The sequence below is a fragment of the Ursus arctos genome, unplaced genomic scaffold (genome assembly GCF_023065955.2).
Source record: "Ursus arctos isolate Adak ecotype North America unplaced genomic scaffold, UrsArc2.0 scaffold_13, whole genome shotgun sequence".
Classification (NCBI taxonomy): domain Eukaryota; kingdom Metazoa; phylum Chordata; class Mammalia; order Carnivora; family Ursidae; genus Ursus; species Ursus arctos.
Window position 1 is genome coordinate 33,080,953 of NW_026622797.1, and position 13,487 is coordinate 33,094,439.

The 13,487-nt window shown below is 37.0% G+C and overlaps 1 protein-coding gene across 2 annotated transcripts in view; it reads right to left on the reverse strand.

Annotated features, from left to right (window-relative positions):
- Positions 1–13,487, reverse strand: part of LAMA2 (laminin subunit alpha 2) — a 603,226-nt gene that overhangs the window by 66,322 nt on the left and 523,417 nt on the right. For both annotated transcript variants that reach the window (XM_057311058.1, XM_057311057.1), the window contains exons 44-47: positions 12,837–13,019; positions 8,172–8,326; positions 1,515–1,658; positions 405–538 (exon numbers count right to left, since the gene is read on the reverse strand). In XM_057311058.1, coding sequence (XP_057167041.1) covers positions 405–538; positions 1,515–1,658; positions 8,172–8,326; positions 12,837–13,019 — 616 coding nt within the window. The remainder of the gene's footprint in view (positions 1–404; positions 539–1,514; positions 1,659–8,171; positions 8,327–12,836; positions 13,020–13,487) is intronic.

The following is a 13,487-nucleotide window of genomic DNA, read 5'->3' on the forward strand; positions in this document are numbered from 1 at the left end:
AATACTGCACCTGCCTGTAGGCAAGGTTGTGGTGTAGACCAGAAGAGGAGCTAATAAGCACCAGTAGCAGCCCTCATAATCTGGCTTATGCAGAATAAGGGCCCATCTCAGTACTCCTTCTTCGGGGGAGATAGTATGACTGAGAGTATGATAGCATGACTATGAGACAACCAGATGAATGGTCCAAAATGGATGGGTCACTCTGGTCAATACGTGGAAGGTGTGGAGGTTCCAAATAGGTACTACAGAGACACCCGTTCACACATTTGTACATGTACATATAATACATAAAATTTGTATACATAGTTACCTCCTTGAAATGGAAAGAAGAGTTTTCTTATAAACTGGGAAACTACTTCCAAATTCTGTCATTTAATTGTCTTAATCCTTATTGAGTTAGTTACCTTGATGCCTCAATACGGTACCAGTAAGAGTCATCAATAGTCAAATCTGGATACTCTACACGTCCAACTCCAGATCCAACATCCCAGAGGAAGCTTACTTTGCCTTTACGCATTTCTATAGCCAGAAAGTCAATCTGGTTCAGAGAAACACAAAAACAGTAGATATCAGATATCAGATACCCTGAGGAAGCCAACGGAGTTCTTTTCAACAGGTGCTATTTATAGATATGTGAAATAATTAGAAGTCTCACAATAAAAATTCCCAAATAATAACAATCTATTATTATGCATGAGTAAGTCGTATTTTATTATCTCATCTTTAGGCCAACACAAGTGTCCATACTGCTGAGGCCTATGTGTTAATTTATCCAATTCTACTTTTGAAACCAAAGTCTTTTCTCCTTCTGGTTCTTGTGGAAGAGACAAAAGAGAATACATGGCTACAGAAGTCATTGTTTTCACCATGGACACTGACATTTTTAAGGGTCCATCTGTGATTTTTTTTTTTTTTTTAACCCATGGTGGCCTAAAACTTCTCACCTGAATGACAAGTTTGACTGAAGCAATGACTGACCTGTTGAAAATTTTATTCATTTTGGAAGATCCCCATGCATACAGAGTCAAATGTTCACATAAAAGGAATGAGAACTTTTGGGTCTGAGCTTTAGTACATACAACTTCTGTTTTTTTTTAGTTTGAGTCATAAATTCAACATGAGTTAAGAGAGTTTTCAATGGTAGGAAAGAAGCAGACATTTAACGTGAAAGTTCATTGTAATTTCTTAAGCGACTTTTTAAAAAAAGGTTTATTCCCCTTAGTTCTCCTTCTTAAATAGCCAGATCTGAAAACCTAATTCTAAATAAATGCTGGTCTACTCACAAATGAAAGCAGATGTGCCTAAATACTGTAAAAAGTTTTCGTTTCATTTTCTCTCTGACTTAATTTGACACTTCAGAACTTTGTAAGATTTGGAGGTTTTCAAATCTGAAAGGCTACATCACACAATTCTGGGACCATGTCATTAGATTCTCTACATTTTCCTCGCTATGAGGATTAACGTCTGTGTACTCATGTATCTAGGAGACCGAAGAAGCTGAACATCAAACTTACAAATTTGGCACTTCCAAGATAAAAAAGGAGGTTGTCAGCAACAGCTGTCTTTACGTTGACAATGATATTATTGTAGCTTCCCTTCTTGATTTCCGGCTTGTATGTTCGAATGCAGTCACCTCCGGAAGACACAGATACTTTGATCTTCAAGAAAAACAAGGTACAAAGGACCAAGACTAAATCTCTCGGAAAGTTTGAAGTACCTCCCAAACAACCACAAAACCATCATCATCTCTTCTTTGAAGCTACTTTTGATCATCAAATAGAATCATTAAATGCCCATATGCAGACACCATTATACTCATTAATGAGGGCACGGAAGAGCAGCTTCCCACCAGGATTTTGACAATGAGCTGTTCACAGCCCCGGATCTTGGTAGCACGTTACTATTTTTCGAAGCATGCAACTAACAAATTCTTACCTTCATACTTTCCTCCTTTATAAATGTGGGGATATTTTCAAAAGGTGATTTTATATGAAGCTAATGATAATGATCTTCATTAAGGCTGTTTAATGAAATTTTACGATTCAAATTTCAGTGATTTTGGTATCACTTAAAGTAGGACACATATTTTTCTTTTCCGTTTTCAAGAGGAAATTACCTACCCTCTCATGTTCTTACAGTTGGAAGAGGCCAAACAGATTTTGTTCTAGATGTTCTAACAATATGAAGAATATTAATCATGCCACTCAGGACATACATTTGAGAATAAATTATGCCTTTTTATTAAGTTGCCAGGAAATGAAATGGAAATAATTTTCAGTGGTTATCCCTACTAATGCATTTAACAGCTCCTTTTTCTTTTGACTAGTACTTTAAAAATTACTATAAATTGCTAAGAAAGGAATTCCTATGTGAATAGAACTGAAACAGTTCGTATCGATTCCTACTTACATTTAGGGAGCCTTTTTTCAACCACAAAGAACACTAGTTGATAATGTGATTTAATTTCCTTTGGTTCAGGTATACCGTCAAAGGGGCATTTTCAGGATAGCAGTGTAGTTGCTCGGACTCAGGAAGAAGCTGCTGCTTTGCTCAAAGGAGGAAGCAGAGCCAAGGAAAGAGGCAAAACTTTTCTTTGCCACTGACGTCAAAGCTCAGCTTGAGGAAAACTCTTGGTTCTCACTAGCAGTGAATTTTCTAGCACTTTGTGCTGCTCAAATAGTTTTTGCACTTGGAAGAAAACCAACTAGCTTTATTGCTACCCTCCACGAAAGGGTACTGCAGACTCCAAACAAGATAACTGGTCTCCACGCAATGGTGACACTGGAAGCGTCTCCAAAAGTCTCATCAGGGAATGGGTATAGGCAGCCCCAGGACTCCTCCCCAAAGGTGGTATAGACTACAATGAAGAGGTGCTGGCTGAAAAACATTTTTTTAATCTAAAGTCAATTAATTAACATATAGTGTATTACTAGTTTCAGAGGTAGAGTTTAGTTGCATGTAACACCCTGTGCTCATTACATCACGTGCCCTCCTTCATGCCCATCACCCAAATACCCCATCCCCCCACCCACCTCCCCTCCAGCAACCCTCAATTTGTTCCCTAGAGTTAAGAGTCTCTTATGGTTTATCTCCCTCTCTGATTTCATCTTATTTTATTTTTCCCTCCCTTCCCCTTGTTCCTCTGTGTTGAAAAACTGGTTAAGTTTTTAAAAGCAAGCTAAGGAGGGGTTTTTGGTTCTGATGAATATGTAAACTCCCATGTGTTTGAGAGCTCCTGGGGATACAGCAGATCTGTTGCCTTCCCTACAGACTCTGCAGACGTCATGTATTTGTATATTACTGTTTTGTCACCTCATCTGCTAACAGAATTGCATCTTCTGCAGAGGAAGAAACAGGGGCTCAGCCTAATGGAGCCCTAGATGGTGGCCCCAGGCCTCGAATCACCTCAAAGTCTGCTGCTTAGAGTGTTTTCCTTGTCCTTGCCTTCCTCCCAGGGTTGGGGCCCAGACTGCAAGTCTGGTACGCAGAATGTTTGCTCTGTGTTCTGGGGGAGATAGTCATCCTGGTAAGTGTGGATATTTATCAGGAAGTTAGTTCTTTGCTCCACAAATGATGGGGTTTTCCTTCTCCATAAGGTGCCAAGAGTCGGTGAATCAAAATGAGTTGTAGAGAAACAGAACCAGGAAACGTGCAGCTTGTCCTCTGGATGTTCATACTACAGAGCACACGTGCAGTGGAGGTGGCCAGAGGGTGCTACGTGGTAAAGTAGCAGCTCTGCAAAGGGTTACCCAAGGGCTTAGAGATCAAAAGTATAGAGCAAAGCAAGAGAAAGATAATACGGTGGAGGCAGGTAGGGGAAATGCAGTCTTCAGATGTTTTTAATGTTCAGGAAATGGTGTAGGATATGGTGAGTTTTTAGGACTTGGCAGCAAGTGAACTGAAGCCATCATCAGAGAAGACCTTGGCACCGAGCGAATTCAGTACCTGAGGCAGGGTATACACTCATTGACATCATAAGGCGATCAAAGAGAAGAAGTCAAGGTCTGACTGGAATTCATGAGTGCAGCTGAGCAGCAGATTGAGTTATAGGAAACCATATCCAAATTCCTAGTGGGGCTGGATTAGTAATCAAAAGGATGTATGTGTGGTCTGTTTTATCTTTATTTCACAAATGCTTTATAGGCTTGACCTTCTAGCTGTATTATGGTTAATTTAATCACAACTAACTTATTTTTGTTTAAAGAATGCAATGTGGGGCACCTGGGTGGCTCAGTCAGTTAAGTGACTTCGGCTCAAGTCATGATTCCAGGGTCCCGCGAATGAGTCCCACATCAGGCTCCCTGCTCAGTGGGGAGTCTGCTTCTCCCTCTCCTCCCCACTCCTGCTCTCTCTCACTATCTCTGTTGCTAACTCTGTCTCTCTCTCTCTCCAATAAACAAAATCTTAAAAAAAAAAAAAAAGAATGCAATGTAATAATACTCCTTGGTTGCTATTTAGAGAAGAAACGACTGAATGCGGGTGGAATGCATGACTGTTTGGTCACAGGATTGGTTTCTGTCCTTGCTTGGATACACCTGGTAGAAATGACAGGGACCTTCATGATGGTGTGTTGAAAAGGTGTTTACTAAGGTGTAGATGAAAGAGTGCCAGTACTGAAGCCTAACTGAACTGATGAAACCCTATCTGAGATCTGAAAGTCTAAGAGAGTAGCCATTTTATTTTATTTATTTTTTTTTTTTTTTATTTTTTTTAAAGATTTTATTTATTTATTTGACAGAGATAGAGACAGCCAGCGAGAGAGGGAACACAAGCAGGGGGAGTGGGAGAGGAAGAAGCAGGCTCATAGTGGAGGAGCCTGACGTGGGGCTCGATCCCGTAACGCCGGGATCACGCCCTGAGCCGAAGGCAGACGCTTAACCGCTGTGCCACCCAGGTGCCCCGAGAGTAGCCATTTTAAAACAAAGGGTATTTAATGGCAGTAGGAGTTACAATTAATCTACTTTATGGCATACTTTACATATCTAAAAAATACGGTTCTCTGAACAAAATGACATTGTTATGCCCCAAATGCCAGCAATTGATCTTGTAAAGTAGCCTATTGCTCAACTCTTACACATTTATATGAAAAACCCTCTGGATTTTCTGTTTTCTGGCTTATGGTTTTGAATATACCCTCAGTACCTGAAAAATTCAGGCAGCCCAAACTCTTGATCACCAGTCCATAGCTACTAATCTCTCCTTTTTAAATAGCTTGTGTTTTGATTTCCAATTATAGACACTTCTTAAAAAATTAAAACAGGTTAATCAAAATACAGTATTTATAAATTTCTCCAGAAGAAGTTGCGAGGACATTTTCCTCTCATAAGAAGGGAGTAATTTCTGAAACACAAACATCTCTTAGAATGTTTGGTTCTATCAATTATTGTTATTTCTAATGTGAGCCCTCTGTAAGACTTCTAAACAAAAATCACTAAGCCTTAGGTATCTCTAAGGCATTCCTCATACAACATTAGCTATGAATCATTATGAACTCAATTAAACATTATTGAGGATCCCATTATTATATCTATTGGATTTTCACTGCATTTCTTTCATCCAGTAACTAGGTCATTTGTTTAAAGAGTACCAGCTGCTCAATTATGGAGTCAACAAACTAGAGAAAGCTACTTTAAAATAAATGTCTTTAATTTCTTGGTCATATTGAATATGTGTCAGAGCCACATTCAGAAACTCATGCCAGGTTATAAATAGATTTATAAAATCAGGCAAATGTCATCTTCAATTAGTGCAAAACTCACTTAAAAAAATTGGCTTGCTTACATATTTCTAACATCTTATAAAAAAGAAGATAACTTTGTTGTAACTTCCATTTCAAAAAAATGATTGAAAATTTCCTTGAAAGGCATGGACAGTGGTTACTTTTCATAGCATTTCTTTATACCTGTCTTTCATTTTATATTTGAGACAGGTTCTATATACTTAACATGCCAGAATTTTATCTTCTTCCCGGGGGCGGGGGGAGGCAGCACTCACAACTGATGAATACATGGCATATTTTTAGATTTCTTTACAAGAAGAAATACTAAAAATGACCAGATTTCCCCACATGATGACTAAGAAAATACAGCTAAGTGTGTGATTCACTGGAGAATATTTACTACTATTTCTTTTTTAAATTAACATTGGAAACAACAGGAGTGATATCTTAAGCTCTCCCCTTCTCTTGCTACTTCCACCTGCTACAGTTGGGACTCTTATTAAAAGTTGTCTTCTTCCTAGTTTCCTCTCATTTACATCCCAAACTTCCAAATTCATATTCAAAAAGCACAGCTTTGATAACTCGAGAACTTTCAGCTTCTCTTCACCAGTAAGGTTCATGTCATGTACAATTCTGGCTAAACAAAATTCCTTACTTTGCCTTTCAAGGCCTAACAAGACCTGGTCTCCACCGACCTTTCCAGTTCAATGTTCACTCGACCAATAATCCTGGCAAACTAGATCACTCTTTCATGAAATGAGCCTGAAACTTCCTTTTCTCTCTGCCTTGGCTCATTCTCAGAATGCTCTCCTTTCTTACCCTCCCCTCCCAAATCCAGCACTACCCCACTCAAGGCCTGGTGCAAATTGTTGTCTTTGGGAAATCTTCTGGCTGCTATTAGAGAGGATTTTTGCTTTCAGAAATGTATAGCACGTCCCACTGCTCAAGCAATGCAGCACACTATTCAATATTACCTTAGAATTATTTATGTACATGTCTTATTTCTTCTATGGTGTTATAAACTATTTAAGTAGAAGTTGCCGTCAATGTAGGAGATGCTTTTTTCTACATAGGTTAAATCGTAGCTAAAACCCCAAACATCAACTTCTTTTCACTTTGTGCTTCATATATACAATAATCGTATGTCATCATACTGCCCACATGGTTTTCAGATTGTAACTCAATATATGTGTTCTCAACCCTATCTGCTTCTTTCATTTTGAGCTTATGTACATCATCTTGACTAATTTTTTGTCATTTTCTAGATTTCTCCTTAGTCAAGCATGAATTCCTTTTTAAAGTGCACCTTGTCTTAACCTTGTTTAGGAGAACCAGCTACGTATAAGGAGAGGCAACAATATACTGCTACTTGGGCATCATATTCTTGGCCACTACTTAAAAAAATTATAAGTTGATGGATTAAGAAAGGGCATTTCTGGTCATTCTAGTTTCAAAATTGTTCAGAAAATGGAATTTTTGAGATGGAAAACTTGGATATATAAAATGATTTGTGTTTAAACCTGACAACATAAACTGTTATTTTTTCCTTCTATTTCCAAAGTCACCACAAGATGAATTTACTAGTCTAGATAAAATTTCACATTGGCACTTGGCAATTCTACTCTGGTTCACCAGGTTGCTATCTTTTAGGAAGTTCTTCTCTCCTAAGAGTTTTCTTTTCTTTTTTTTAAAGATTTTATTTATTTTTTTGACAGACAGCTAGCGAGAGAGGGAACACAAGCAGAGGGAGTGGGAGAGGAAGAAGCAGGCTCTCAGCAGATGAGCCTGACATGGGGCTCGATCCCAGAATGCCGGGATCACGTCCTGAGCCGAAGGCAGACGCTTAACGACTGAGCCACCCAGGCACCCCTCTCCTAAGAGTTTTCTGATTGGGTTAATAGAGCCAAATTTTGATACAAGTGAGATATTCTCCATTCTTACTCAAAACAAAACGAAACAAAACAAAAGCAAAACAAAAAACCAAAATCTGAAGAAATTGTAACCAAGATAATTTTTGTTGTTGTAGTACTCAGACAAAAAATACAGAAAATAATGGTTCTTCATTGCTATTACTCTATATAACCTTGTTCGTTCATTGCTGATACAACGCCACTGGTTGGACTTTTTTGCTTTCATCAGAAGTATCCATGCCTTTTAAACACACAATAGTAAGATTTCCATTCTTGCTATTTATGCTACTCTATTCAAACAATGATAAATACATCAAAATTCCCATTTCTAAAACAGTAATTGTTGATTATTCTTCCTGTATCTTTTGAAACTTAGGGGGAAAAAAATCTAACATTTTTTCCTCCCCTCCCCCTAAAATTGCTTCCGGTTAAAGGAAATAACCAGTGATTAGTCAACAGGATACACTGGGGGAAGGCATTCCCTCTGGGGGGAATGCAAAGATTACAATCAATTACTGATATTGAAAATAAAAAGAGCTTACAGAATTAGCTTGTTTCCGGGCTTGGTTTATCAGTTCCTTTATCTCAGAAATGTTTTTCTTTAGGTTATCCTCAAGTTCCTTGATGGGTTTGAGTTTATCTATCAGACGATCAGCTTCTTGTTCTAGATTTTTCACAGTGGCATCAGCATCTGCAACTGCATAGAACAAGATGAGTGCATACCACACACACACACACACACACACACACACACACAGAGAAATGAAAATAGTAGTATGCCTCATTACATAATAGAAAGGATTTAATCTTATCCACATGACAAAGCAGGGCCATGATTGCTGAAGCACAGTGTGTGATGACAAATGGGACTATTTCAGCGGGGACTCAAGCAGACCAAAGCACAAGATGTTAGAGATAGAGGACCGACACTTCGGCTTTGTGATCAAGGTGAAAGTTAGCACTGAAGGTAGAGAATATCATGAACGTAATTCAAAGATTAATTTCTAGCTTCAGCCCAAAAGCTAACCTTAATAGAATTTTAGTCACAGAATCAAGGAAATGAAAGTGTTTTAAAATGTCACTTCATTTGTCCAAGCCAGAATTGTATTTAAATCAGGGTTCTCATACAAAATTGGTTTTCTTTCTTTTTCTCGCTGTCTTTGTACGTCTTAAAGAGAGAAGCTATCAAAATGTCTTCTGAAAACATTTCAATGTTGAGCAACCCTTAGACTGAAGGCCTATGTTAAACTTTCATTAAATCTTTCATGCTGCAGTTCATTTTCAGTTTGAAGAATAATTGATTATTCTAATCTCTATATTAGGTTGAACCATATTAAACGGCCATTTTTATAGGTTCAATAAAAGGTTGAATATCAACAATTTCAAAAGGGGTTTAACCCTAAAATAATTGAAGGTTATCACTGATCCATACACTTTCAGCATGTGCTTTTCATGGGAGGGCAAATGACACATGGAAACCAATTAACTCTATCTTAAGGATGCCAACCGTCTTACCCAAACCATGCCATTTATTATCTGATTGAGCATGTATTGTTCTGCTGTCATTGTGACTCTGATGAAAAAGTGAAACTGCTTAAGGACCAAGGCTGTCTGCCCTGCTCGGCTATGAATGATCAGCTCTCTAGTGGTCAATGGACCACTGAGAACTATTCCTCAGGAATGAATCAAAGGTGCTCAAAAGGAAGGACATTATTATTAAAAAATTTTTTAAAGTACATGTATGTATGTATGTATGTATGTATTTTTTTTGAGAGAGAAAGGGCACACGCACGCACACACGGGTAGCATGAGAGGGAGGGAGAGAATCTTAAGCAGCTCCATGCCCAGAGTAGAGTCCAAGGTAGGACTTGATCTCACGAACCTGAGATCATGACCTGAGCCGAAATCAAGAGCCAGTCGCTCGACCAACTTTTGAGCACCCAGTAGTCCTGGAAATCATTTTTAAACTAGGCTTTGAATTGAGTATTTTGAACTCATGCTCTTAAATATGAACAATATTGTAAGTGATGTTTAGAAAAGACATTTAAGTCTATTATTAAGTTTAACTAACAGAGTTGCTAGATCAAAGCCTGAAATGCAGGTTACTGGGGTCAAAGCCCACGTTACATAATCGCATATTCAACACAGACACAGTTACCCCTTTGTTTTGTATACTTTTAATAAACCGGTTGTCCATTTTTTTCCTTCCTTTAATTCCCCAATATTATCCTGATACTCTATTCTAGAATTAAGAAAAATGATTTAGGTTTGGATTCATGGGAAAAAGATAAAGGGTAAAGCAAAGACTATTTCTGCTTCATCCAAGAATGCATTCTTTCCTTTGAAAGCTCTCACATTCTCCTCAAATGTTTCCAAATGAAATCCAAAGGTTCCCCGCATCCCTCACTTTTTTTTCCCCTCTTCTATCTTCTGGAGCAGTTGAAGTCTTTTGGAAATTATCTTCTTGATGGTTTTGAAAATAAAAATTCTGTGATATTGAGTCTGATACTTTCTTGTATAGTACTTTTTAAAAATTTGTGACTTTCGTCTATAATTGAGTGTAGAGATTTTAAAATCATTTTTTAAGACAGATTATGATAATTCAATGTTTTTCTAGAAAATTATCTCTTTTAGGCTCTAAAATTCATTAGCATAGAGTTTTGACAAGTACTCTCTTATGTGTTAAATTTCCCCCATATCTAGTTATAGCTCCTTTAGAACTTTGCCTATCTCCGCTTTATTATTTTCAAGTAAGCATGCGAAGCATTTAAAATGTTTTATCTTTACACACCTAAGGATTCACCTCTTTGATTTATCAAGTTTATTTTCCGTCTTCTAATTCATCATTTTTTTTTCATCTTCTTTAATTTTATTTTGTCTAACTCACAGGGTTGATTACCTAAATTGCTTATTTCAGTGCTGGTTTAGAAATGTAACCACATCCATTCTCCACTGAAGACAGCCTTGGTCATATTTCTCAGGTTTTGATATGTTGGATTTTATTATTATTATTTTCCATTCTGCAATTTTATTTTTGACTTTGAAATTTAAACTATGAGATGTATAAGAGAGAATATTATTATAACCCAGTATTGCTCATTTGTTCGATCTAATTTTATTAGTTTTATTGTTTGCTTCTCCAAGTATAATTCTCTAGAATTCGAGAATAATTATTCATAAGGAGGGGGAAAGTGAGCATCATGGGGGAGATGCGATGACAACAACATACACTCATCTATTTTAGTCCTACTGCAAAGAAATCCTTTGAACTTCAGTGGCTGTGTTATCAGAAGAATCACAACTGAGTTCACTCTGTGGAAGAATTCTGTTTTCTACTTTTCTGTTGGTATCATACAGGTATTTCACTAATTTCTATAACACAATTGAAAGCACTTTATACCATATACATCCACATGCTAACTTTTTGTAAAAGAAGATGTCTTTTTTTTCATATAACTAGTCTTAATACTGTGACACTGGAAAGAATAGCTATATATAAGGTTAAACCAATACCAAAACATGGTAACATGCAAAGCTGAAGCATTTGCAATAGGCAGTCAAGCGTAAAGCTACTGAAAAGTATGCAAGGAAGCAAATACATACTGATTTCTGCAGGTAATTTCATATGGAAGCAAAACAAAAAGAAATGAGAAAATTCATGAGGAAATATTTTTATAGATTTTATAAAGCAGTGATTATCAAAACATGGTACTTTTCACAACAGGTACTAATTACAAATACACCCTATTTTAAGTCAAACACGTGTGATCAAATAAAAATCCACAAATACAAGTCAGTTAGCAGGCTATTGTTCATACTGAAAGACACTTTATTATGATGTTCTAATAAGATAGAAAACAGACCCAGTTTAATTCATATTACAGGTAACTATCTCTAGATGGAGGGTAGGATCAAAAAGTTAGAGATAAATATTATGAAGAGGCCACTATGAGTTGAGAATCAATCTGAAATTGAATGAAATAATATTTTCATTTATAAAATAAGAGAATGATATTAACTTAAAAACTTATTTTTATTTGGGGGGAGATACAGTCATCTGGCATGCATTGGGACCATTTATTTGAATGGAATCTTTGAGCTACAGAGAACAGCTAGCTCTCTCTGAGTTTATAAAAGAAAAAATGAGAAAGAAAAAAAAGATTGTATGGCCTCTTTTTCTTGTTTGAAGAAATGGCAAAGTATAAATCCTTCCTAGCTCTGAAATGCATGTTACATATGTTTGCACTCTTCTTTGCTCTTTAAGGAGTCATGCTAGTAGTATTTATTATTTTAAATGTAGCATCATTAGCATTTGATTTGAGGCAATGGTGCTGAGAAATCAGCACCTGATTTATAGAACCCCTAACATCAATAACAGTGTTTTTCTTATTTCACGCTGCAAACATTTGGATATCCAATGGAAATGTTGGTATATAAATAGAGGGGTAGTCTCTTGAGAGTGACAAGTACAAAAAATCAAGCATCTCCTTTGGTGAACTCACATACTAAGATAACATTGTATCACTTCACAGAATGGAAAAAAGACTATAAAAAATCATCATGTTTATTGACTACGGTTAATAATTTAAAATCATTATATGAAGTTCTACCATATTTTCTCAGTAAAATGCTTACTAACTTGATATCATTTAATGCAATATACAAAAGATGTGAAGAAATATTCCTAATAAACTAGATACTTTAATTCCCTGAAAATATTTAAATAATTTAAATATTTAAATTTAAATAATAAAATATTAACATTTTCAAAATTTAATGCATTTCAGGTTGATAGCATTTTAATATCCTGTTCTAACAGGCCTGCTGGTAAGTGTGCTCCTTCACCTCCATGTTCCACAGAACTTCACTAGCTCAGAGGATGTAATTTCCCAAGTACAACCGTATTTTCAATTATACTGAAGGATTAAAAAAAAGTATTTGGCAAAAGAAAAGTATTTGGCATCCCTATACCAAAAATCATGCAGACTTTGAGAATTCCTAATATCCTCTTGACTGGAAAAAATGTGGCTGAAGAAGGCACTAGTACAGAGCCTGGGGACTTGGATTCTGGTTCTGGAGCCCAGTGTATGAGGAGAGCAGACAACGTCACTGTGGGGTCTCCTTCACGTCTAAGAGTTAGGAGTCTAGGGTCCTTATACAGTGTGAAGAAACACATGATATAATCAAAATGAAAAAGGAGATCTTACTGTTCTTCGAAGGATCTTTTACCACAGCATTTGTTTTGGCTACGCTGTCTGCTAGTTGATTGTAATTTTTCTTCAGGCCGTCAAGGTTCTGGTGGAGATCTTTAATCTGTGCCAATACGTCTTTTGCTGTGTCGTTGGCTTGTCTTGCTTTGTCCTTAACGGCTTGCAGTTTAGCAGCTGTGTCTGTTAGCAGGCGAGGGTAGGAGGAACAAAGCAAAGGGTCTGGAGTTAGTGGCTTCCTCCATGCTTGTCAAAGGGAGGCTGCAGCTGGCCCACCTCAGGGACACACGCACGAAGGGAAAGGCTGAACTTTGTCTCATTCAGTTGCAGCGAATGAAGTAAATTTTTAGCTAAATTAAATTTTCTCAGGGACCTTTGCTATGAAGACCTGATTAGTTCTTAAGATAACAAAGTGATTACTCTAAATGTTCATTGTGTAAGGGTATATCGTGATTTGCCGCAGAACATATTAGAGAGAGAAATTTATCCACAACTCATAGTTTCATCAAAACTAGGGTCAAGATTTAATCTGCACATTCCGAAGGGGGAATGATGAATGAATGTACTTCAACTTACAGGTAGAGAGAGACTCTCAGGTATTTTAGACCACGTGTTTTTGTACTTACATTTGTTTTCAGCATTGGAAATTTT